Genomic DNA, 27,744 nt, shown 5'->3' on the forward strand with positions numbered 1-27,744 from the left:
CTCTCCCTGACTGCCTTTCGACTATCGAAAGACTTGTCAGAGCGAGAGGCTTTTCGCGAAAAGCTGCAAGCGCAATTGCCAGAGCCCGCAGGTCCTCTACTCTGCGGGTCTATCAATCGAAGTGGGAAGTCTTCCGTAGATGGTGTAGGTCGAAGAAGCTGTCCTCTTCCGATACCTCTGTGACCGAAATTGCTGATTTCCTTATCTTCCTTAGAGAGGAATCACGTTTAGCTGTTTCTACCATAAAAGGTTATAGAAGTATGCTCTCGGCTGTATTTAGAAACAGGGGGGGGCCTAACATAGAAGACAAAAGGATCTCCATGATTTGATAAGATCCTTTGGTACTACAAAGTCTAAATCCTTTATCACTCCAAGTTGGAACCTAGATGTGGTCCTAGTTTCTCTCTTCGAATACTTTCGAACCACCTGATAAGGCATCCTTTAGGGACCTCTCGAGGAAGTGCATTTTTCTCTGACCCTTGCGACGGCCAAAGAGGGTCAGTGAGATACATGCATTAGACTCCTCGGGTAGGTTTTAGAGGAGATTCTGCTGTTGTCTCTTTCCAACCTTTGTTTTTGGCCAAGAATGAGAATCCTTCTAAGCCTTGGCCCAGAAGTTTTGAAATCAAGGGCCTCTCTCCCCTTGCCCCTTGTGGGTAGAGAAACAGAACGGTCTCTCTGTCCGGTCAGAGCACTGAAGTTTTATCTGAAGAGAAAGAGTCAACTTCAAGGTTGTAATCAGAGCCTATGGTGCACGGTAAGGAACCCGAAGAGGCAAATGTCGAAGAACGCATTAGCATTCTTCGTAAGAAATGTGATAACGGAGGCTCACATGAAATGCCAAGAGGAAACATTTAAGCTGCTTAGGGTTAGAGCACACGAAGTCCGTGCAATTGCAACTTCCTAGCCTTTAGAAATATGTCAATGAAAGACATATTAGCAGCAACATATTGGAGATGCAACTCGGTATTTGCCTCCCACTACTTAAAAGACGTCAGAGTGACTTATGAAAAGTGCTTTTTTTCTCTTGGACCTTATGTATCAGCGGATACCGTGCTGGGACAGGGAGCTGGTACTGATCCTTAAATAATATTGTTTTTTTTAACTAAAAGATTATTTGTTTGGTTTGAGTTTTTTATGGTCGTTTGAAAGGATGTTGGGGGGATAACTCCTTTCAATCGTAGTACTAACTCGGTATTAGGATCAGGTGATCGGGATCGGTGTTATGCTCCTTAATGATGCCATATGGCAAGGTGTTTTGTCATGTAAGTGGATAGGACCCCATTGACAAAGATCCTTGGGTTTTCGAGTAAGTGGATAAGACCCCATCGACAGACCATCAAGAATTCTTAGCATGAGGTCACTACCTCGCTGAGGCTCTTGAGGCGATGTAAGCTCCTAGGCAGTAGCCATGAAGTCTTTCGCCGACACAGGTAGGAACCAAGGTTTCTTATATTTTTGTTACCTACAACGTATGTTGTTCCCTGTCTATTCAGTAATTAGCTGTCTCTTACCCTCCGCCAAAGGTGCCAATCAGCTAAGTATATATCTGCCAGGGAAGTTGAATGTATAAAAATGATATTGTCATGATACAATAAAGTTTTATACATACTTACCTGGCAGATATATACTATTAAATGGCCCACCCAGCCTCCCCTCAGGAGACAGGTGGAAGAGCAAATCTGTTTTAGAAAATGGGATGGTTCCTAGTTCTGCCACCCAGCAGCAGTGGCGGTAGATCACCTGACCTACCTGTAGCGTGTGCCGCGAAATTCGAATTTCTGTCGGGGACGACGGAGTCTATAGCTAAGTATATATCTGCCAGGTAAGTATGTATAAAACTTTATTGTATCATGACAAATATCATTATTATTATTATTCATTATTATTATTATTATTATTATTATTATTATTATTAAATACTAACTGAAATTATCAATAAACATTTTACATACTAGTACCATAATAAAAATTCTTTCATCTCGGTAAAGAGGAGAGAGAGAGAGGAGAGAGAGAGAGAGAGAGAGAGAGAGAGAGAGAGAGACAGAGAGAGAGAGAGAGAGAGAGAGAGTGTTTATCTCTCTTTGTTTTATAAACGCTTCCAGCGAAGAGAGGGAGGGCGTTACCACTATGACTCATTTATTATCTTGTGTGGCAAAAGAGAGAGAGAGAGAGAGAGAGAGAGAGAGAGAGAGAGAGAGAGAGAGAGAGAGAGAGAGAGAGAGAGAGAGAGTTAACCTTAATTAAAAGTGACTGGATAGATTAGTACGTATTGTATTTCTTTAAAATACTATCACATATGAATTTTGTAATTACAGTTATTATTATTATTATTATATTATTATTATTATTATTATTATTATTATTATTATTATTATTATTATTATTATTTGAAAGTATTAAAAACTAATAGTACAAGTCTAATGTCTTATCGCTTGGCGATAGACTTTTTGTTTTTTCCTTACGGCTGTTATCCGTAAGTAATGTTTGGTTCCTCTCATCTCCCTTGGATATCTTAGTAGAGAGGTTCTTTCTTGTCTAGAGGAGATGATTCAAACAGGCTAGTTGAACAAGTTAACAACTTTATTCTGTAACTCCATACTAGGAGATGCAGCTCGGTCGGACGACCGATATGTTTGACTGTTGGCGTGAAACTGCCATTCTAAAGCATCGCGTCGATAGCGGAACATTAGCTATCTAAGCAAATTCATATAAAAAACACATACGTAGTCTGCCGGCTCGGAAGTTACAAGTTTCCGGCGTAGGTTAAACAGGTCAACCTCTTCCCCATGGAAGTTGTTGTGCAAAGTTATCATAACATAAAAATGTTGACAAAGCTTTGAGCTAGATCAGGCTACTGCAGACAACGCATAGCATAATCTAAGGTGTGCTTTGGTCACGTAGAACCCTCCTAATGCCATGACCCCAGGTCACTGGTTATATATAATGTAATTCTTACATTAGGCTCGGTCTGCTACCTATTCAAGCCTTGAATAACAAAAAAAAATTACTTTAAACATTGTTCATAGGAGCGTGCTCGTAACATACTAAGTGATTAAATGCATAAAAAGATTCTGTTACATACCCTTGTTGACATATTCATAAACAAAGATAAATGCATGGAAAATATAGATCCATGTTTGGTAATAATAATGATTATGTACCCAAATATAATAAAATGGTAAAAATCAAAACATGTATACATGATTAATATGATAACATGTAACCTGATTAAGAATAATGGTTACTAAATAATGATTATAGCATGATCATGGATAATTGTTAAAGAGTACTTGTCACTCTTTATAATAGATAAATATAATTGTATATATATATAACAATGTAATTCTGCAGAAATTCAATATATAGGGCTGATATTTTTATTAGGTGCCGAAAAATACCTTTAGGAATATATTAATGTATAATATTGGGCTATAATGATTTATTAGGCGCCCTGGAGATACTTTAAACTGTTCAAATGCAAAGGCGTGAGTCTTTCTTGTCCTACATTGTTGCCAGCATACGGACCGCTTTTCACACACAACACAATTCCAGACAATTCCCTAGGCACGAACTGAAGTGGCCAGGTTCAGGCGGCCCTAAACGCAAACGACTTGAGTTTAACGGGTACGTCATCCAGACGGGCCAGTACGTTCCTTGGAGATCCTTCTGTTTACGCCTCAGCCTACGCCAAGCAAAGATGTTGACGGCGATAACCAATATGGCCGTCACGCTCGAACACGGCTAGCAGAATGTAGTAGCGAAGATGTTCTCCACCTGCATAAGTCGATGACGCGTGGGTCATCTCAGCCAGTTGCGTCAGACGATGAGCTACTCGCGCGTTGTATGGGAGAGGTAGTGATGGGATGATTGTTGTAGCCCACGTGTAGTTCGCGAAATACGCCTTCTCACGTAGTTATCGTGTTGACCCCTCTGACGGTATAATTTGTAGATTTCCCCGTACAACCATCGGCTGCTACGAAGATAGGGGCATGGGCGGTGGATGTGTCCGGACACACGACGTCGAATCCGGCCTTATCATAACGGATCCAGGACCCATTATTCATCCTGTAATTGAATTTTATTACCGTAAAAGGGATAAAGTTTCCCCAGACAACCTTCGCTTGATGAGAGAGAGAGCCATTTAGCACTATGTCTAACTCACATGAATCCGTTGATATAGGATAGAATTCAAAAGAGTCAGCTGTACAAATTTTATTATTCATGGCTTCTGAACAGTGAGTGAGTTTATCTAAGTCTTTAATGACTGTAAATGATTTCTTATCAGAAGAAATCAGTACATGGCCCTGTTAAATTGGGATATTACTGGATTTGAGTTATTCGTCATAAAAGTAGGAAACGGTGCTATTTTGTATGATTGCCAAGCATCGGAAGAATCAAAAGGAATCGTGATCATAAATTCTATAATTTTCTACGCTGACTGTATTAGGCTATAATAGAATTCTACTTTATGGGCATCCAATAAAGGAATATAACCTAGCTTCTCCCGTCCGTTTCTAAAGTTAACGTCAGATCTTTTATAGGCATGAGGTGAGGAGATAACACACCCTTTGTTGCTAACGTAATTGCTTCTACGTAATCTTTTGACTTTTCAATAAAATGTGATATTTTCACACGGATATGATCTATTTTCGAACTATAGTAAGCTAAAGTAGCCAGCAAATGTTGAACTTTCATGACTGATCGATATTATTTGAATGTTCATTAACGATATTCATTATTTGATTGATCGAAGATAACTGGCTGCGAAGTTCTGATAAGGCCAGTTCCGTTTGTGTTGCAAAAACTCAATTCTTTGTTTTATTTTGATTATTTATCTTGAGGCGATTTGAGATTCCTAAGCCTAGATTCGCAACTGATCCTAAGATGTTTAGTCCAGCTAGAATAAGCGGGTTGCGGCGTTCAAGAGTATTGTGCCGCACAGACCCACATCAGCAGGTCACGAGCGAGTTCTTCTGCCTCGGCGGTTTTATTTTGTATGTCATAAGACAACATTTCTGCGACGCTTAGCGTTTGAGCTAGTGAAATCTCTGAGTTAGCATGAAAATTACGGTTCATGCATTTTCCTAAGGGAAATACCAAACCTCATCAGGTCATTCTTTAAGTTAAGGACGTCATCTTCAGGTAGGAAAATAGCATGCATATCTACCTCGATAACAATATTACTTGACACGATGAATACATCATCGATTCTCTCGATAATCGAGCCATGATTAAATTCTATGTCTTTAGTCCTAGCACTCTTTCCATACACAAAGATGTCTGAATACACAATATCACTCCCAACAATAACAGATTCATTTTTGAAAACCTGCAATGAGTAAAACAGATGTAATAACTCGCGTAAAAGAATAGGTTTACATACAATATGATTAATAGATATATATATATTAAATTATTATACAAGTTTCATAAATACAACCATTTTTTCCCTCACTCCATCTACCTTTCTTTAGATTCTGATATGTGCCAATGGGACTATTCTCACATCAGTGGGTTTGGATACATTTTGAACCCTAACTCTATGGCCGTTAAATTTTTCTAAAATGTTAAACGGGCCTTCAAACTTAGGTGTCAGTTTATAATTTAAACCTTTACGCACGTATACTTGTATGTATACCTGATCGCCCACGGCATATGTTCTAGTTGGGCTTAGCTATTTTATCATGATTTTTTTCATTATGATCATGTGCTTCTTCTAAATTCTTACGAATCATATTATATCGACTTATGCTTGCATCCATAACATCCTTTAGAGGATTTGATAAATTAGTTGTAGGCTTTAAGATGTGAAAAGGCGTTCGGGCCGGGATACCGTACAGTGCCTCGTCGGTGTCATTTTTAATAGACACGTGATACGAGTGATTAAGTGTGCTTAGTACCGCAGGTATGGCAATGTCCCAGTTGGGATCTGCCCCCCTAAGGTGACCCTTAAAAATGTTTAAAACCTTACGATTTGCCCTTTCCACTAGCCCATTAGACTCTGGGTGATAGATCATGGTATTGATTTTCTTTATACTAAGGAATTCGCACAAGGAGTTAAGGAAATGATTATTGAACTCCCCGCCCGAGTCTGAGATAATGATGTGTGGAATTCCATGTTTACAAATGTAGCACTCGTAAAACTTCCTAGCGCACTCAACCGCGGTTTTTGTTTTAAGCGCTATAAGTTCTGTATATCGAGTCAAAGCGTCTATAATTACTAGGAGTGCTTATTTTCCTCTGTCTGACTCGTAAAATCCTGTTAATAAATCTAAATGTACTCTTTCAAAGGGTTGATTTTGGCACGGGGTAAGCCCTAGGCTGACAGGTGTCTTCGTGTGCCCTTTGTATTTTTGACAAGTGCGACAATTTGCTATGTGCTTTTTTATATCTCTAAGCATCGTATGCCAATAAAATAAGGAGTTTGGCTTTCTGTGACATCAAGGTATAACCCGGATGTCCGTGCAGTGGATTTTCATGCAACCACTTTAAGACAGTGGGTATGAGTGAGATAGGCACACCACCTGGTTGTTATTCAACTGCGGTGTGTTGCGGGTTTTCCTCGTCACAGATCTACACAGGATATTTTCCTGTAGGATATAATTCTGCTGCTTATACTTTAGGTATTCTTTTTCCTTCGGATTTCCTTTTAACGCAATGATGATTTTTTCTATTTGCGGATCTTTTCTTTGTTCCGTCTGTAATAGTTCAGCACTCCAGCCCAGATCTTCCTGTTCGGATATAGTTTTAACAACGGGCATGGAGGTTGAGATATCTATTAATTCAGCTAATGGCTCGGTACAAGATGAAGAGGGGTTGCGTGATAATGCGTCAGCAATGATATTTGCTTTCCCAGGTAAATACCCGATCCTCGCGCCAAAGTCCTGAATGATCATGTGCCACCGAGTTCGCTTGGGGCTGTGACTAAAGCCTTTAAAGAAGTCGGTTAGGGGCTTATGATCAGTGAGAACCTTGACGGGATAACCGTATATTATGAACTTAATATACTTTACGCACGTATACTTGTATGTATACCTGATCGCCCACGGCATATGTTCTAGTTGGCTTAGCTATTTTATCATGATTTTTTTTCATTATGATCTGTGCTTCTTCTAAATTCTTACGAATTATATTATATCGACTTATGCTTGCATCCATAACATCCTTTAGAGGATTTGATAAATTAGTTGTAGGCTTTAAGATGTGAAAAGGCGTTCGGGCCGGGATACCGTACAGTGCCTCGTGCGGTGTCATTTTAATAGACACGTGATACGAGTGATTAAGTGTGCTTAGTACCGCAGGTATGGCAATGTCCCAGTTGGGATCTGCCCCCCCTAAGGTGACCCTTAAAATGTTTAAAACCTTACGATTTGCCCTTTCCACTAGCCCATTAGACTCTGGGTGATAGATCATGGTATTGATTTTCTTTATACTAAGGAATTCGCACAAGGAGTTAAGTTAATGATTATTGAACTCCCCGCCCGAGTCTGAGATAATGATGTGTGGAATTCCATGTTTACAAATGTAGCACTCGTAAAACTTCCTAGCGCAATGATGATTTTTTCTATTTGCGGATCCGTTTAACGCAATGATGATTTTTTCTATTTGCGGATCTTTTCTTTGTTCCGTCTGTAATAGTTCAGCACTCCAGCCCAGATCTTCCTGTTCGGATATAGTTTTAACAACGGGCATGGAGGTTGAGATATCTATTAATTCAGCTAATGGCTCGTACAAGATGAAGAGGGGTTGCGTGATAATGGCGTCAGCAATGATATTTGCTTTCCCAGGTAAATACCCGATCCTCGCGCCAAAGTCCTGAATGATCATGTGCCACCGAGTTCGCTTGGGGCTGTGACTAAAGCCTTTAAAGAAGTCGGTTAGGGGCTTATGATCAGTGAGAACCTTGACGGGATAACCGTATATTATGAACTTAAAGTGCACGAGTGAATTAACAATAGCGAGCCCTTCCTTGTCTATTACTGCATATTTACTTTCGGAAGGTCTCAGTTTACGTGAATAAAAAGCTATAGGGAAAAACTGTCTATCATATTGTTGAAGCAATACCCCACCTACTCCTAGGTCTGAGGCGTCTGTTGCTATGAAAAATTCCTTATTGAAGTCAGGAAATTTCAAGATAGGAGAACTACACAGTTCATCTTTCAATTTATCGAACGCCTGTTGATGAATTTTCAGACCATACGAAATCTACGCCCTTTTTTATAAGATCGGTTAGGGGAGCGGCTATGATTGAGTAGTTGCGGATAAAGCGGCGATAGTATCCGCTGCACCCCAAAAATTGCTGTATTCCCTTGACGTAATAGGTATCGAAAGAGTACGGATAGCCGACACCTTATCGTGGACGACTTTAAGACCTTCACTAGAAACCGTGAAACCTAGATAGACTAGTTCTGTTTTAAAAAATTCACACTTACTTATCTTTACCCTTAAATTATGCTGCCTTAACCTTTGTAACACTAACTCCAATTTACGTAAATGCTCTTCTAATGTGTTGGAAAAGATTACTAAGTCATCCATGTAGGCATGTAGGATATCTCCCAACAAGTCTCCAAACACGACGTTTATCATACGAGTAAAAGTTATAGGAGCACAACGTAAACCAAAAGGCATACGCAAAAATTCATAATGTCCCCTGGCTGTGCTGAAGGCAGTGTATGGGATACTTTCTTGTTCCATCGGAATCTGATGAAATCCTTTTAGTAAGTCTAGGCTTGTGAAATATTTATTCTGGCCTAGTAAAGATAGGATATCATCGGTACATGGTACTGGGAATCTGTCAGGATTGTTTCTTCGTTTTAAACGACGAAAATCTACGCATATCCGCCAAGTTCGATCTTTTTTCGGTACTACTATTAACGGAAAATTATAAGGGCTGTTTGATTTCCTAATGACTTCCTTCCTTTAACATTTTACCTACTTCCTCTGTTATCTCATTCTGGAAATTTCATAGGAAGTCTGTACGAAGGTACATAGATTACTTTCTGTTTGTCCTTGAGCCTGATTTGATGTTCTATGACATCCGTTTTTTTTTTTTTTCCTAAGGTTCCATCCGTAGTGGGAAAAAACATCATGATATTTAGTTAAAAGATTCAAAAATTTCTGCTGAATTTCTTCTTCTTGAATATCTTTATTGATTTTGTTCTTTATAGATTGCAAAAGGGTTTCATCCGCGACTGATTGAGCGTGATTTATCTCAGCTACGGTAAGAATGCGATGTTTATAAACTTCGGCATCCAAGATATGTGATTTTTGTGGATTACTTAAAGTGGTATTCAAATGATTACAGACTTCGATATTACATTGCTGTTGTGAGCCGACTGTATAAACGGCTTGTGTGACGGATAATCCGTGTGTTTTCAGAGTTCGGAAAGGATTAATGTTTCAGATCCTGGCAAGGTTCTTTTTACACGCACTACTATATTTGAAGTTACGTTAGGTTCGAGAGTTTGCGTGCAAGCTGATATTACGGTGAGCGAGAGTTCTGTTGGGTTGCCTGTATTATTTCTTGGTTCATGAGACAGGTGATTGGTTCCGTAATGTAAGTGACAACTCTGTCTGTCTCTTTATTATCTAAACTGATTTTAGGGTATTAGAAGACCTATAGAATTTCCCTTTGATATACACGCCGTGTTTTGCAGGTGCTAAGATAATATTTTGAGTGCCCATAGACGGGTATCCGATAATTACTGCGGGATACATATTAATGTTTTGTACAACGACAAAGGTATCAGCAAACGTGCGCTTACCGACCTTGTACTGTACATGAGTTACGCCCACAACATTTTTTAATTCATTATTCCCAATGCCTGAGAGCCTTATTCCGGACATTTTCTATAGGGAATTTGAAAAGAGTAAATGATGAGTCCTTAAATCCATTATATTACGTGGACTACCAGAATCAAAGAACAAAGTGAAGACTTATGGTCCAAATTTACTGCATGTAAGGTTGGTCGCAACTCGTTTGACTAATAATTGCATGAATTTGTTGCAAATCTACGGGAACCTGCACAGATTTTTTGATTTGCGGCCGTGTGTTTCATAGGAAAATCAATTGTCTCACAATGATCTGATAAATGATTAAAACTGATATTTGATACAAAAGATGTTGATATTGATGACCCAACATCGCCCTCTCCCCCTTGGAGTGAACTACTGGTATTTGTTTGTTTATCACACCCTGAAAATTCGCTTGCCCTTGCGAGTTCTGGCTAGACGGCCCAGGAACAGAGGTACCTGAAGCACGATTTGTTTGTTTTCTGCTGTTGTGCAGAATTTCCGTTTGGTTTGTTTCTTCTTATAGTACTGAGGACCCTTCTTTTTATTTGCACTAGCAACTGGTTGCGTGTTTTGAGCGTTTGTCTGTTGATTCCTCGAGTAGCAACGGTTATATGAATGAGTTGAAACTATTGTGTATTGAACAAAAACGCGTACCGACAGTCTGAAATCATGTGACCTGGTCGTTTACAGTTATAACAAACCATCCCTGCAACTTGATTATTATTATGTACCACATTTACTTGTTGTGGCTTGTTCTCATTTTTTGCAAAAACTTGAATGAGCGAAGGATCTAGGTCGGTACATTTAGACATGTGTTTTTTTATTGTTTATACACATCTAATTCCGTACTGTCGGGCTGCAATTTTTATCAAAACACCGTACTAACGCTTCAGGCAACATTACAGTGATAGACGTAAGGTAGATCAAACGATAAAATCTTTCACTTTGATGTTAGCACCCGCAACCCACCCGGAGTTACATAAACTATCCTGATATTCATTTAGCCGGTCGGCAATTAGCGCCGCCCGCTCGACAACATTGAGCTGAGTCATGGAGGCTTGGTTAAGGATATTTCTCAAAGCCAATACTACATCTAAAGCCTCTTCACCCCCATACACGGCACCGTAATCTTATTTTGAACTCGTCCCATGTAAAGCGCTTCTTGGAAAGAAACCCCCCTTAGATACGCACTTGCGTCGCCTTTAGCGAAGTCTACGAAGCTCTTGGCCTCCTGTAATTGTACTGCTGGGTCTGTGATGCTTTTTGCATTTAAATGAGCGTCTACAGATGAGATCCATGCCTCAACATTTGAGGCAGGAACCCATTGACCCGACCTTGAAAAGGGACGATCGCTGACCTCGCGCTAACGAGAGTCACCACGTTGGGGTTGCCAGCCGGAGTGGTTGCCATTTCGGCTTTCACTTTTTTCTTATCACTTCTATTCCTTGCAATCCTATCAAAATATCTATAAGAGTACACTCGCCACATCGTAAACGCATAAGCAATGTACTGTATAAGTGTGTTAAAATAATAGGAAAATCCCCCAAAAGATACAAAAATACAGACAATATGATCAAATATTATACGGAGAATTCCTGCAAGAAACGGTTAATGACAACGAGAAAAGAAAAAAAATTAATCTGCGGGCGAGAACCTCGTGGTTGAAGATAGGTTCTGTATGAAGAAGATTAATATGGCGAACAACTCACCCCCAGAATACTGGACGATCGACTCTTGATGAACAACACTTCACTGAGAAAAGACCTGAATAGATAAAAATGGTACTTAGCTCCAGATTATATTGCGAAGGATTGTTGACATGGGATGACGTCTCGCGTCGGAAGTCGTGATGACGTCACGGTCTTCTCTCGGTGCACGATGCTCTGGGAAGTCCAAGGATTGATGACGTCACAGCCTCCGTCCTTGCACTACTGCGTATAGCTGTCCACTCTGCGTCCTTGCTCGTGAACGGGTGATGTTCCCTGTGTTTGTTTTCTTCTTTCCGTTGATGTTCAATGCTGCTCTCGTCCGGTGTAGATTCTCGAAGATAAGTGACAGTTGCTCAAACGTCAGTGTTAAATGCTTGTATTCCTCTCGATGAAGGACATAGTTGCGTCTTCATAAACTGTTGCGTTGATTGAAGATCCCGTTTCCTCTGTTTCGTTTGATGTGAAGGTGGAAGTTAGTTCAGTTATACCTTCGGTCGGCTGATATGGGTCTTGTTAATTATGTTCTTCGTTTATTAGCTGCCACCATTTTCTAATGTCTTATCGCTTGGCGATAGACTTTTTGTTTTTTTTTCCTTACGGCTGTTATCCGTAAGTAATGTTTGGTTCCTCTCATCTCCCTTGGATATCTTAGTAGAGAGGTTCTTTCTTGTCTAGAGGAGATGATTCAAACAGGCTAGTTGAACAAGTTAACAACTTTATTCTGTAACTCCATACTAGGAGATGCAGCTCGGTCGGACGACCGATAGTTTGACTGTTGGCGTGAAACTGCCATTCTAAAGCTCGCGTCGATAGCGGAACATTAGCTATCTAAGCAATTCATATTAAAAACACATACGTAGTCTGCCGGCTCGGAAGTTACAAGTTTCCGGCGTAGGTTAACAGGTCAACCTCTTCCCATGGAAGTTGTTGTGCAAAGTTATCATAACATAAAAATGTTGACAAAGCTTTGAGCTAGATCAGGCTACTGCAGACAACGCATAGCATAATCTAAGGTGTGCTTTGGTCACGTAGAACCCTCCTAATGCCATGACCCCAGGTCACTGGTTTATATATAATGTAATTCTTACACAAGTACATAAAAAATCTCGAGTCTCAGTAAATGAGAGAGAGAGAGAGAGAGAGAGAGAGAGAGAGAGAGAGAGAGAGAGAGAGAGAGAGGGGGAAAATGTCAGGACCACTGATTACAACACTGCAGCTCTCCCCCAGCTCTCCCCCCTTTTGGCTGTCACAGAACATGATATATCTGACAGTTTTAGTACCTGGAAAGGTTACAGAGAAGACTGGGATTTCCTTCAACAGAGAAGACTGGGATTTCCTTCATTCTTCGATAATTTTTTAAATATAAGCTAAAATCTTACTAATTCACTATGGTATTTTCTTTAATGAATTGATATTATTGCTGTATAAATTAATATTAATATTTGAAAATAGTAAATCATTTATTTATCATACTAAAAAACATACATCTTTGTAGTAGAGAGAGAGAGGAGAGAGAGAGAGAGAGAGAGAGAGAGAGAGAGAGAGAGAGAGAGAGAGAAAATTATAGTGATTATTTTCTTGGAAAATACAAAGAGAGAGAGAGAGAGAGAGAGAAACTGTGCTAAACTATAAAGGATTCTTATCTTATCATAATATGTGTTTTTTAAAAGCGTTGTAAACTCAGAGCGTCGTTAGCGTCAGCGTCGTAACCTCGGAACAAGCGTCGTAACCCAGGGCGGATTTTTCAATGAATATTTAAGAAAAAGCGTCGTAACCTCGGAACGTCGTAAGCCGGACCCGTCGTAACCCGGGGACCGCCTGAATAGTTAACCATATTTACCTCTTATTTACTGAATCTTCTTGCAGCACTAAATGACTCCTAAATTTGGGTTACTGATATTTTTTCTTGATTTGAAATATGGTAATTAGTGCTATAGTAGGACATTGTTGCTCCATATGATTATTTTTATCTTTAAAATTCAGCTATTGATCCTTTTTTCTGAGGTCTGATTGTATTGCATATTAATTATTTATTCTTTCAAAATTTACAAAAATGAGAATTGTCAAATTCATGTTGATTGAATTTTATTTTTGTATTTAGCTGCATTAAATTAAAAACTTATAGCATGGTTCTTTCAGAATGAAAATCTCTCATTAGTCATATTTGCAGGTATGATCAAACAGTTTCTACGTGATGTTGATTGGGGTACTTTAGATTATATGGTTATTGACACACCTCCTGGCACAAGTGATGAACATCTAAGCATTGTTCAGTATTTATCAGCTGCCCCTCCAGTAGCTGCTATTATTGTTACAACACCACAGGTAAGTCTGAAAAGTGTTATACTGTATGTTGTAGGCAAAAGCTGCAGTGTCCTGAAAATAGGCAAGCTCAGTGGCATAACTAGCGTTAGTGGTGCTAATATTTTAAGTACTAAAGTGGTGAGAATTTATTTTATTTCATAAAGTTAAAACAAAAACAACATAGCAGATTTACAATGGAATCTGCGAGCTTTGTTAGAAGTGAATTTGCTGTTCAGTGTTCCAATCAGATGAAATATGCTAGAAAATCAAGAATTATGCCAGACCAGACTTGCTCAAAAGATGCCAGACTGCCACCCCCTCGGACAGTGCCAAACCCCAACCCCCTTAGTTACGTTAGTGGGTAAGCTTATATGTACAGGTATTTTGTCGGGACTAATTGATCATTACTCCTTAAAAATCTAAATTTCTTAATATTTAAAGTGTTATTGCTAAAGGCCAAGTAGATTTTAACTAGATCATTGTTTGTTTTACTTGTTTTGATGTACTGCAACTACAACTAGTTTTACTTTTTTCCTTAGAAAGGGAACTAATGTACTTAAAATCATATTGATGTATTGATTCATTCAAATGCATTTCACAATGGCAGTGTGTTTGAAGTCATTTAAATTTGTTGATATTTCTATACTTATATTTTCAGAGCTAAAGAAAATAAAATTTTTGAGTTTAACCATTTCCTTAAATTTCATATTTTCCCCCATTTTTTAGGAAGTTGCACTTCTGGATGTCCGCAAAGAAATAACTTTTTGCAGGAAAGTTAATATACCAATAATTGGTATTGTAGAAAATATGACTGCATTTGTGTGCCCAAAGTGTAAGGTATGTGACAATTATACAAATATTTTTCTTTAAATGTAATAACAAGTTGCTTTACAGTTGAACTGTATTGGGTGAGTGAGAGAATAGTGTAGAATGAAGTGATAAGTTTGGAAACACTATGTTAAGAAGAATTTGTTCGTGTTTACAGGTAATGCCATTCTATTTTTACTACATTGGTGTCACTGTTCATAGATACAGTAGCCATGTTGTTACTGTTCATGACAAAGCCACAGTGGTCTGTTAAACTGCATGTTTTAATAAATATAATAATGATATCAAAGTTAATTTAAATTGCTGGTGGTTAACTAAAATTGCCAAATATAGTTGTGTGATACAGTATTTAGCTAATTGTGAAAATCTTACAGTTTGCTGGAACCTATGACAACACAATCCAGAAGCTTCAGATGATATTGTAATGTATTTCAAATATACAAAAAAGATCTTATACAATAAATAAACTTGGAAAATGCTGTTTGAATGTACTGTATGCACTAGTACTGTAATTACTATAAATGAACACATCATGCAGTATGCATAGAGCAATAGTATAGTTAGCTTGGAGATCCCAGAATCATTGGATGATAATCACATTTGAAGTGGCATTGCACATCTTCCAGGTATACATTTCTATACTTTAAATCATCTCCATTATACGTGTAGTACTTAAAACTGTTAAATATCATGCTAATCATTGTTATACTGTAATTACAGAATGACAAAAAATTCTCTTCATGTTCAGTGCAGACACACACATTGAAAGCTTAACTGTATAGTATGTGTCAGTAATAAAGTAACAAGTTTCTTTGCTCCAACATTTATAAATTTATACTTTTTTATATAATAATCTGTATTGTGTGTAAATACTCTACTGCTTGATGAGTTCATTTATATTAATCAGTGTATGGCATACAATACTTTCACACAAGGCAAGTGAATTGTTGAATAAGTGTCTTTTGTATTTTTTACAAACTTTAGAATTATATCTGAAGCTTCTGCATTTTGTTATAGCTTCTAGTATATTATACTAAGATTTTCATAATTAGCAGAATATCATACAGCTTTGCCTGGCAATCTTAGTTAACCATCTGTAATTTGTTTGAATTAATCCTTGTAAACCGATACCTAGCGGTTAGATCTGGAAAATATAACAAATGTGTTTATGTTCTCCATCAAAACTTATCCCATCAAAATTGGATCTCAGTGAGGTAAGATTCTTTTTTCTCACTTTTTCCACCACTAAAACCATGGTTCTTCTCTCTTGATATCCAATATGGGATGGTAATGTTTCTGTTTTCTTCTCAGGTATTGTGTGAATGCCCGGTTCCTTCTTATTTAACTTATGGTCCACTTCAGCAAAGGACATACCATTTTTTATCGAGTCTAGACTTGTTTTCTGAGAGAGATCTCATACTTAAACACACACTTACCATTTGAGAGATTGTTTTGACAATTTAACTGGTATTTGAGAGAGCATTGTCACAGAAACAAAGGGATACATAGCACAAATAGCAACCAATGGAGTGAGTGGCAAACAGTTCAGCAAACAATTTAGAATTAGTTGTTGCTGGAGGGAGACTGAAGAAGAGGATTCTGTAAAAAAAATATCCTTCAGATCATGTCACTCACATGGATTCCATATAGTGCTTGGCACACAGCAGAGTCAAGTTTTGCTTTGTGGATCTTGTTGCTGTTTCTAAGTATTTTTGATCCACACTTGTCAGAATCTGCAGATAGGAAACCCAGATATCAAGAGCCAACTGTAAAAGTCAGAAAAATGTAGGCAGTGGTGGTAAGGATTTCTTAATTCCATGCTATTTAAAATTTATGATTATTTTTATCAGTAACATTGCCAAAATACCATTTCTTGTATTAAGGATGTTGAGCGCTGGCATAAGGGTGAGATCATTATTCATGGTAGAGGAATTGTCATAATGGGTTTGGGGTGCAGGCTCTGAATGTTTTAGTATTATCTTTTAATAATTGTCTGATCGCCTTTGCCATTATTCAGGAACAAGAGGGCAACACAGTAATCTTATTTGGGGGAGGCTAGTAACATCAAGAAAGGGGAAAAATGTTTCAGCAATGCCATTAATACTATCATCTGTATTTACCTATATGTATACATATCTTATCATTTCTTCATACTAGTATGTACTAGAGATTATTTCAGATAGGTTTAGAATTACTCTGTGTCATATTGTGAACTTCAACTATTTAATTGAAATGAAAGCGCTTTTTATAATTTTTTGTGTTATTACGTATAGTACAGTATTTACTTAAGACAACCATTTTCTTAATAGAAAGTTAAATTTACATGAAGAGGATCAAATAGTGTGGTTACTTTCTCCACGATAAGGCATTGTACTAGTAAGATGCCAAAAGTTAATCGAATTTGCTAGATAATGGAATGTTACCAAGTGTTGTTGAAGTTATCCAGGCTTTATTGTTGAATACAGAAAATTGACGATTCAAATTGTTTTGCCAATGGAAGTGCGGAGAGATGATAATTTTTGAGGCACTATTGATATAACAATAATTTAGTGCTATCATATTAGAATTCCTGTGATTGTTTAGTCATTGTTTACCTCCATGACACAAGGATTTGATATGCAGAGGAAGTTGTATTTTTGTGAAGTATGGCACGATTGGGAAAAATTTAGCAATAGAAGCTGAGAGTTCAGAATTATCAGTGAAATTTAGCCACAATCTCTTTAAATTTCTCTATGTTTTTATCAAAATGTAAGGAAGCCTATGCTATCCACTATTACAGGTGTCTTCTGGAGAGTAGAACTTTAGATAATAGGTGTGACATACAATGACAACTTTTGAAGTCATAAGTTCTTTTCTTCCAATGAATTGTCTTGCATTTTTCTTGGTTACAAAAAATTGCGTATGGAAAAATAGAATACTCTATTGAGCCATTCAAAACCATAAAAAATATATGTATGGTTATTATTCAGATCTGTAACACTTATTAAGTGGATTTTTTAAAGATCACTTACAAAATACTGAAGTTTTTGCTGAGAAAAAAGATGTCTGTTTCATGAAGCAGAATATTAACTAGTTCTCTGCTTTATTTTCTTTTTTGCATTTGTACACAAATATCACAGCTTAATACCAGTTGTCAACTTTGTTAGGTAACCTTAGTCACTATAGGCTATTTGTTTGCATTGCCGGTGCATGCATTCCAGTTCTTTGCCAAAGCTCATGTATCCATGTCTTCTGTGAGGCCTGTCACTATCAGGCAGTTGCCATGAAGTCCTGTCATTTGTTTCTGCCGACTAGTGAGTTAATGCCAAAGGTAGCAGGATTTTCATAAGATACTGATTATCAAACTTGTTGCTCAAGGTGAACATATTCTGCCAAGTTGATCCACCATAAGATGTTTTTACTAAGATGGTGCCAATACTAAAAAAAGAAGAATATTTAGTAAGAATGCTGAGGAAGGACTGGATAAATGATGAAATGTCAGAATTTTGTTTCAGCCGGACAGCAGTAAGAATGCCTGAATTATTCAGCACATCTAGGGTTTCAAAAGTACATTACTGGCTTTTCTGGATGCTATACTTCACTGTTTGAGTTTAGACAGTGGTGTTTATGAATTTGTTGGTGGAGAGTGAGGGAGACTATCAATCAATTATTGTTTGCTAATGAAACTTCTCAGCTAAGATGGTTATTAAGTGAGGCATTGATGAAGGAATTTATGTGTAATTCATATTAGTTATCAGTTATCTAACACACATCCACACATGGGTGGCATATTAAGTATTTTACAATTGTGTAAAACATGAAGCCTAGGTTTAATACACATCCATGCAAGATTTTATAGCTTTTTTTTGTTTATAGCCATTAACTGACAGCACTCATGCAGCACTGCTCCCTTAAGGAATTCTTTGCAGCAACCTAACAATCTTCTTTTCTCCCTATGTTTGCCCTTGCGGTTTTCATTCTCCCTTCCCATACTTTGGAATGTTAGGCATCCTTTCCCTGAGTGTCAGTGGGCATTAAATTTGACCCAGGCCAAGAGTTCTTGACGTTTCACTAAGCTTGATAGAATCTCATGCTCTTCAATTTTCATTAAAGAATTACATAAAGTTTAAATTACTATTTTTAGATTATTTTTAACTGGGTTCAAAAAGCAACTGCATATGTATTTTTTTTTATTTATGACACATTTGTCATGGTAATTTTCACACTAGGTACCGGTTATTTTCATGATAAGGTACCAGTACTTCTTTGTTGCTTATTTTTTCATATGCGAACAAAACTGTGGTCTTAACAATAGGATAATTTCTAGCACCTTGCTGGATCCGGTTAAAAAGCATATGAAAGCAATGAATCTTGTGATATCTGGCAATGCATGCGCAGATCGGGTGAAGAGTGGTCAAGGACCATGCACCTTCACCACCACGTCAGTCTTTTCTTTAACCGCCTTGGTGAGAGTCGTGGTTGACCTCTCTCGGCCTTTACCCGGTTCATTGCCCATTTCGTTTGTGTTTAGTTTGTGTGTGTGTGTGTGGCTGATATTATGACTTCTTCTGCTCCTTTTCGGCCTTGTCAACGTGTGTACCCCGGAATTCCAGGTTTTCCGTGTTCTCATTTTTTGGCTTCGACGGCAACCGATCCCCACATCATGTGTAGCAGGTGCCATTCTAGTTTTTGTACTATAACGAATCCTTGCACGGAATGCCGGGCATGGCCTAAAGAGCAGTGGAAGTAGTTTTATAGCAAGAGGGAGCATCGAAGGGATTCGACTCTTCCGTCATGGGAAGGTTTTTCGCCTCTTCCCGATGCTTCGTCTCCTGCAGTATTCACCTCCCATAGTAGCGTCGTGCCTGTCTCCTTCCTTTTCTTCCATTGATTTGTCGCAGGAAGTATCGGGAGGCCATTTTAGTGATTTCTTGTTTAATAGGCTAATTAGAATTATTATTTTGATAAAAGTTTGACTTTTCCAGTTTTTCTTTCTTGTAGCATTGTTATAGGGATTTATATTAGCAGTGAAGTAGTTTAAAGAAATACATCTCTTAATTTATGAATTTTTCTTCAGACTGAAACAGAAATATTTCCACCAACGACTGGAGGTGGACAGCAACTTGCAGCTGATTTTAACCTACCATTGTTGGGAAGGCTGCCACTGGATCCAAGGATTGCAAAAGCATGCGACCATGGAGAGAATTTCTTGACTGAAGTACCAGATTCACCAGCAACTGTAGTATACAAGGAAGTAGCACAGCGTAAGCATCTTAGAATTTCTTTAATTTTCTTGGAAAATCCCCTTCTTTCCCCCTTTTAGAAAAGCACCAGTCTTCATATGAGCATCATAAATATTTTCTTTACCAATGAGCTGCTTTTATTTAACAATGTTCCTACAGTCTTACCACTCAGGATAAGCTATTTTTACCTCACTGTCCTTTCAGTAATAACTTCACAGAAATGGTATACCTCCTCCAAAATCTACTCTCCACTGTAATTCTCCACCTCCATCAGTTGACCATTACCTCTTTTTATACATTCTGTGACTTTTACCCATTTTAAACTTTGTTATCCCAGACATCTCCTGTGATGCCATTTGTTTTATTATATTCAATACATAGCACTGAATTCACACTTGAATCTTGCCTATAGCATCCCACTGAGCACTTTGGATCTCTACCAGTAACTAAGGACATTGTTTTACTTACACTAATTTTTCATACCCATGTTCTCGGTGCATATCATATCTTTCAGTATATTAAAATTAATTCAAGTATTTTACAGTAGATACCATAGACTTAGATGATTTAATACCCTCTTTCATAAACTCAGAAAAGATATGTAGTTTTATGAGATGTCAGGGAAGAATGTCAGAAGTTGACACAAAATTATTTACCCAATAAATAAAAACCTCTTAATTATACATAAGGTCTCCCCTACCCCATGCCCCTCTTACTAGTATGCTGGCAGAATGAGAACTACTGATGCGTTCAAATTGTGATTGGTGTTTGTTCTGCCAGGGTAGATGTCACCCATTACTAACCATTATTTTGCCAATTTAACCCTGGAGGTTGTGGTTGTGTGCTATAGCTATAAGATTGAAATAAAATAATATCTGATAAACAGGAACTTTTTTTAAGTTTGCATAATTATATATCAAAATAAAGGTAAAAAGATTAACTTTTTGAATAACAAACATGCGCTTCCAGAGTTGCATTTGTTTACTACTGATAGACATGTTCACAGCTTCCTAGGCTAACACCAAAAATATACCACTCAGATAAGTGTACTTATTCCATTAATTTTGCATTGAATAAGTCCAGCCACAGCACTGTCTGGAAGAAAGAATAAGTAATAGACTCCAGAGTAAAGGCCTCTTGAGAAGTCAATGAAGGGCCCTCAGCCCTTACCTGATCCAGGGTCAAGCCAGGCTTTAGATGGCTTATGTCTGAATTAAGATAACGAGGCATCAATTGAACTACATTAGTAGAATAATATTTCCTATGGCGCACAAGAGGAGGGAGAAGCTTAGATGACCTATTGGAGCGCAGGGAGCCATCCTGACCCCAAGACCAAAGCATTGATATGCTGCAAAATGAATTGAGCATGCCCAGAACAAGGAAGCTTTAACAAAGCTCTAGTGTCCTGCCACAGACTGAGCAAGGCCTTTATGCCTTTAGTGGTCATAGAAGACTGAGTCTGTGTCCTACCCCTGAAGATTATTGAGCTCATGATTGAGATCAATAACTTCTGAAGAAGAAGGCAGAAACTTGACTCTCCCCCTCCTCTGACTCCAGCAAAGGAGAGTGACAATGCAAAGCAGAAGGCCTAGAAGGATTCTCATCCTTCCCTAAGGATACTGGAAAGGTTTCCCTAGGAAGCCAGACATCACACCCTGCACCAACAGGACTAGGACCTTGTACAACGGAAGATCCTCAGAAAAAGGGCTCAGAAACATGGTCAAGTAATGAATCACATACATGGCCTTGAGCCAAACCATGTACACACTTGTGTGACAAACCACATACACGCTTGTGCGATGAAACACACACACGACCATGTAGTGACTCACGTACACTGTCGCGAGATAAAGTACGTACAATGCAATAGAGAATGTCATGGTGGAGGAGACTAGCCTCGAGGAAGGTCGCCAACTCTGGAAGGTGAACGACACAAGTGGGAACTCCTTGGGGAATGAGAACCTGAAAGCCTAGGCCTCTTGGACACAGGAGAGAGTCTGGCCCTCCCATCACACAGAGACGAAGAAGCCCTACTAGGCTGAGAAACACGTCCACAGACCCAAACCGCCTCGTGTCCATGACCGTCCACAGCCTCACAATTCCCACTACGAACACATTCGTTGAGAGGCAGAACAGGAGAATCAACAGTCTCTGGGAGAGGAGAACTCCTAGAAGGTGCAGGACCAGCGGCCTGAGTCATAGGCACCTTCGACCTCTTGATCAGAGCCTTATCATCCTTATGGCTAACTCAAGCAGGCTAAGGCAGCAGAGAATCATTTTGAAGACTGGGGAGAGTGAAGGTCATCATGAACTGGAGCACATACTCTTACGTGACCAAATGAGACACATTTGTGCTGGGAAGACAGCGAAACACTCTTCTTACTCCCAGAAGACGAAGCAATAAAGTCCTGAATCCTCCGTCTGATCTGAGATCAAGAAGGAGATGGCAGAGGGGAAGGAGCTCTCCTTCTACGACACTTCTTGCTAGAAATTATAGGATACCTCTCGCTAAAAACAGAGACCAGCCGATCCACCACCACTTAAAGGAACATTTCTGATGGCTCAGCAAGCGACTGTGATGACATTATTTATAGGTTGAGAGGATGCTGGAAGTGGCATCACGGCATTCGGAATGGTAGCTCGATTCAGTGGTCTCACTGGCGGGGAGATAAGAGGCAGCCCAGCAAACGTCATAGTTGTTGATGGTGTCCCGCTAGGCGGCAGCACATGAGAGCCAAAGTAGTGGAGACTTGGAAGAGTGGGGACCGGCGGGGGGACCGGAGGAGTATCGTGAGAAGAAATAAAATGTAACAATAAGTCATCCAAGGAGGGCATTTGAATATTTTTGTAGCCTAAGCTTTCCTATATGCCACAAATGTGTAATCTACCCACCTGTTCACGTTTCTCGGTCCCAGTATAATCCAGCTTAAGACTTTGAACAACACCACAACATGACTTACAACCCACAAACTCCTATAAAACAGAGAGCTCTTTCCTGCACTACCAAACACAAGGTCCGTGCGTCATCCTTTGCACGCTTTGTTATTTTTTACTTTTCCACCCCATGCCGCCGCCATCTCATCTTCTGTGACGTCACAACACAACTCAAATACATCAAAACATTTTTTTAAATCAAACATGTTTCCCATACATTGAACATTGCCCACATATCACCAGGACTTGAACTCCCTTCTCCTAATAAATTAGGCAAGGAAAGGTTTTTCCATATGCTACTAATTGGTTAGGAGAGAAACCACCATTATTTACTAAGCAGTTCCTAGCACTCACTACCCATCTTAATGCAATGGACCAATCCACTTCCTCATCCTCTATCATCATTCTTAAACTTTCTTTGATTATGCCTGCGCTCGTTTCACTTGAATCTGTTGCTCCATGGAGATTCCGATGCTGTGGCTAATACTTTCATATTCTGTCTCTGCCATCCTCCTTACTTTTTCATTTTGAACTTATCCCCATTGTTTGACAATATTTTGGAAGGCGCACCAAATATAGCAAACCAACTGTCAAAAAGTGCCTTTATAATAGTTTCTGGTTTCTTATCTTTATCCAAAAAACCTGACAATACTTCATTGCCATATCCACCATTACCTAAAATTTTCTTCTATCTCTCCCGCATCCATTGTAGCTGTGTTTCTTTTGTATCTTTTACATACCTCACAACTTACAATCAAGTCTGTTAGCAACTTTTTTTATTTCCTCCTTTTCTTTCTCTTTCAAACCATCAATCCACTGTGCTTCTGTGACCAAACTGTAGATGTAACTTCACCACTGCATCTTTAATTTTCCTCAGATTCTTTCCGTTCCAACCCTCCAGCAATAATTCTTCTTCTACCTTCCTCCTCAATATTGGTGATCTTGAGTGACCCTGTTTGTCTTCTCTTAACTATGTATACCTTCATTTCCCCTGATACTTCTATTATAACAATTTTCTTTCAAATTTATGGTCATACCCATTTTACTCAAGGTTTTCTTACCTATTAGCCATGGTACATCACCCTGCAAAATATCTGTCTTCAAATAAAACTTTGTTTTTCAATATCACTGGTATTTCCATTACTCCTTTTGACTATATGGATACTCACCAAAATTGAATACTTTATTAGACTGTTCTAGTATCCTTCATTCTCCTCAACTCTTCCTGACTCAAACCCATGACAATGTATGCTAGTCACAATTCCCCACAAACTGTCGAGTCACAATACCTCTAAAAACTGTCTATTTACATCCTGTCTAAAACTGCATCAGCCTCTTCCTAAGACTCTTCCTCTATTTTCCTAACATCTATGTAAACTTGTTCTTCTGGCCCAGTTTCTGTTTTCTGCTGATTTTCTTTTTGTTCATATGCGGAACAAACCTTCGGTCTTAACAATAGGATTACTTTCCGAGCTCCAGCTGGTAACCAGTTAACACAATCAAAGATTGTAAAGCAAGGAATCTGTGAGATCTGGCAACTCCGGTGATAGTTAGTCAGAGACCACGCACCGGGCCTCGTGACGCTTCAGTCTTTTCCTTAACCGCCTTGGGGAGTAGACACTTGCGCTTTGCTCTCCTTCCAAGCCGGTTGTTTTGTGCCTGTGTTCTTTCTTTCAGTGTGTTGTGTGTGATTGTTTATTATGGCTTCCTCCGAGTCTTCACGGCATCATCAACATATGTGCCTGGGCATTCAGGGTTTTCCATGCTCAAGGCTTTAGCGTCTACAGCTACGGATCCACTTACGACATGCAGTAGGTACAGACCAAATATTTTTATAGTTACGAACCCCTGCCCGGAATGTCGTTCCTGGCCTAAGTCATAGCAGAGGGTGTTTTATAGGAAGAGGGAACTTGACAGAGTTTTGACCATTCCTTCTTGGGAGGGATTTTCTTCGCCTTGTCTGGATGATTCGGCTGCTCCCTCTCCCTCGATCGGTCTTCCTGTGGCTAGTTCTAGTGTTCCCATGTCACCTTCCTTTTATTCCATTGATTCGTCGATGGAAGTATCGGGAGTGCCACAGGGTGATGTTATGTTTAATGTATCCCCCTCTCCCTCAGGTTCCAATTATCTTCCCAAGAGGGAGGTGGCTGCATCATCTAATTCCTTAGTTTTAGGTTTGAAGTCATCCAAGATGGCAGCGGTCTGGGCGTTGCTTGGGCTACAGGGTTCACCTTCCTTGGATGGACTGTTGTCGCATTTTTTGGAGGCTCATACCCCCCTCCAGCCCCCATTGCTCTCCCGCCTCCCCCTGGACTCCTCTACGTTGGCTCTTGGGTGCTGCCATATTGTGGAGCCTCACCTACAGTCTCTGGGTTGCGCCTTATCGCTCCACCAGTGAGGCCATCAACTAGCGCTGGTCGTAGAGATGTTGTGACGTCACTCCCAGCACCCTCTCAGCCTATGACATCGGATGCAGCAGCCACTCATCCTCCCATCACTATGACATCATCGTCCTCTCTCGCTGAGCCATCCGAGGCGTTGTTTCAAGCGGTCTTCAAGAGGCTGGACTCTATTTTGCGAAGAAGACGGATCGTAAACATAAGATCTCTTCTCCACCTTCTGCTTCAAAGAGATCTCGTAGGGAAGGAGATTTATCTCCTCCTGCTTCTTCTCCATCACTGCCTGTTCATCATGTCAGACGTTGGAGGATCAAGGACTTTGTGGTTTGTTTCTTCTGCGAGCGGAGGGATGCATCACCTTCTGCCTCTCACGACAGTGTTTCCCCCATACACGTCCATGTTCATGCAAGTGAGAGGGGTGCTTCGCCGGCTGCCCCGAAGGGTCTTGCTTCTCCATTGCAGGTTCATGTTTGTGAAGTTAACATTTAGCTCGTGAAACGGAGGCATCCTCCTCTTCGTTACATGGTAGTGTGTGTCATGTGTGTGCTGGTAATGCATCGTCATCCTCTCTTCACAGCCGTGTCTCTCCTCATGGACGTGTTCATGTCAGTATAAGTGTTGAGTCTTCACCTTCCATACGCGGTCGTGTCTCATCCTTGCATGTATGTGCTGATGATTTTGGAGGTACTCCCTCTTTATCTGTTCTGGTCCCAGTTCAACGGCGTAAGGAAGATAAGGCACTGTTTAAAAGGTCAAAAGTTGCAGAGACGGATGTGGTCCAAGTTGTGTTTTAAGTATTCTTCACTCGACAAGACTGGTTGACAGTAGGGAACGTGAGGCTTCCCTGGCCCACAGATGTGTTCCTCGTTCTCTTGGAAGAGGCCTTCACCTTAAGAGTCAATCACCTTCAAGTAGCTCTCCTCGGCAGCGTTCCTTGTCTTGGGACCGTGCTCGTGAGACGTTTACTCCTGTCACACAGCCACGTACGTGATTCCTCTCATGAACGCGTACATGTTTCGCCTGACATACATGTACATGATCGTTTCAGCAATGGTGTACGTGGTTATTTACACGAGCCTGTATGCAGTTCGAACCGAGACCGTACACAAGTGCCGTTGCATGATGACGCTCGGGAACCTTCAGTCACAGTGTCTTTGAGTTTTAAAGACTTCCCTCATACCAATAATGTCCAGAATATTAGGCTCCCTTGGGAAGCTTCATCAGTGCTGTTGCAAAAGGAGGACGATGCTGCCAAGCCTTCTTCTTCACGTCAGTCACCGTTACTGGAGCAGGAGGGAGACACTCAAGAGTTTTTGTCTTCCTTTGCAGAGGTTGTTGATGTCATTCGTGAGTTCAACAATCTTGAGTGTAGGACGCAAGCTCAGTCTTCTATCACCCCTACTTGCATAGAGGCCTTGCTGGGTGCCAGTCAGGATCCTAGGACTTCTTTCGAACTTCCCCTGTCGGGTCACACTCAGTCCTTCTCACAACGTGCGAACACTTTGGTGTTGGACCGAGAAGGTTCTCTACATTCCAAGGGGTCTTCCAACTTTCTTCCTCCTCTCGTGTGCGGCATAGGAAATACTACTCAACTAATGTACAGGCAGTCCCCGGGTTACGACAGGTTCGGCTTATGACATTCCAAGGTTAAGGCGCTTTTCAATTATATATTCATCAGAAATTATTTCCAGGATTATGGCGCATGTTCCAGGGTTACGACGCCTACAACGCTGATTTGGCAGAAGAAATATGACACAAAAAATGCAAAATAATCAATATTCAAAGGTTTTTTGATGAAAAATACAATAAGAATGCAGTTTACATGGTTTTCAATGCACCCAAAGCATTAAAAGTAAGGTTTTCTTAGGATTTTTTATGATGTTCCGGCTTACAACGATTTTCGGATTACGACGCATCTCAAGAACAGAACCCCCATCGTAACCCGGGGACTGCCTGTAGTTCATTTGATGCCTTGTCACCTTAACCCGGACATGATCCGGCTTAAACCTAGTCTAACCCTAGAGCAAGTTAGGTCGGAAGGTCCTTCCTTGTCATCACAAGAGACCTTAGCTATGGAGACTACAGTGGCTTCCATCTTCCAGACAGTCTCATGGCTTGACTTGTCCTCCTCGATAGCCAAAATTGCTTTGGAAAGGTCTGTAGGAGGTTTAGTGATGTCATCCACACTCACTAGACTATAGCAGTCCGGTGGTAAAGCGTTTTCTTACCTGGCCCACCTTAGTGCAAACTTGTGGGCCAACCTCCTCCTAGCCAGGAGAGACGCAGCTTTGTCCAAGGTGGCAAGTTCAGTGGACTCTTGAGTCTATCCGTGCTCAGGAATGGGGATCTTCTTGATTCGCAGTTTCTGTTCCCGAGGACTGAATTAGAGAATACAATTGACCGACGACGGGCAGATACTAAGGACAGGTTAGTTCATCAGGTGGTATCCAAGTCGGAGGGATGTTCACGATGTCTGCCTCCTCCTCCTCTTCAGTGACAGGTAAGAAGATTTTTGCTCGTTAAATCCCCTAAGGGTTCAGCTTTGGCAGT

The 27,744-nt window shown here is 39.8% G+C and overlaps 1 protein-coding gene across 1 annotated transcript in view; it reads left to right on the forward strand.

Moving 5' to 3' along the window:
- The window catches only part of LOC135217567 (cytosolic Fe-S cluster assembly factor nubp1-like), a 184,004-nt gene that overhangs the window by 141,070 nt on the left and 15,190 nt on the right, over positions 1 to 27,744 (forward strand). The window contains exons 6-8 of the mRNA XM_064253536.1: positions 13,678 to 13,832; positions 14,538 to 14,648; positions 19,696 to 19,882. Coding sequence (XP_064109606.1) covers positions 13,678 to 13,832; positions 14,538 to 14,648; positions 19,696 to 19,882 — 453 coding nt within the window. The remainder of the gene's footprint in view (positions 1 to 13,677; positions 13,833 to 14,537; positions 14,649 to 19,695; positions 19,883 to 27,744) is intronic.

Source organism: Macrobrachium nipponense, chromosome 19 (genome assembly GCF_015104395.2).
Source record: "Macrobrachium nipponense isolate FS-2020 chromosome 19, ASM1510439v2, whole genome shotgun sequence".
In the NCBI taxonomy this organism is placed as follows: Eukaryota; Metazoa; Arthropoda; class Malacostraca; order Decapoda; family Palaemonidae; genus Macrobrachium; species Macrobrachium nipponense.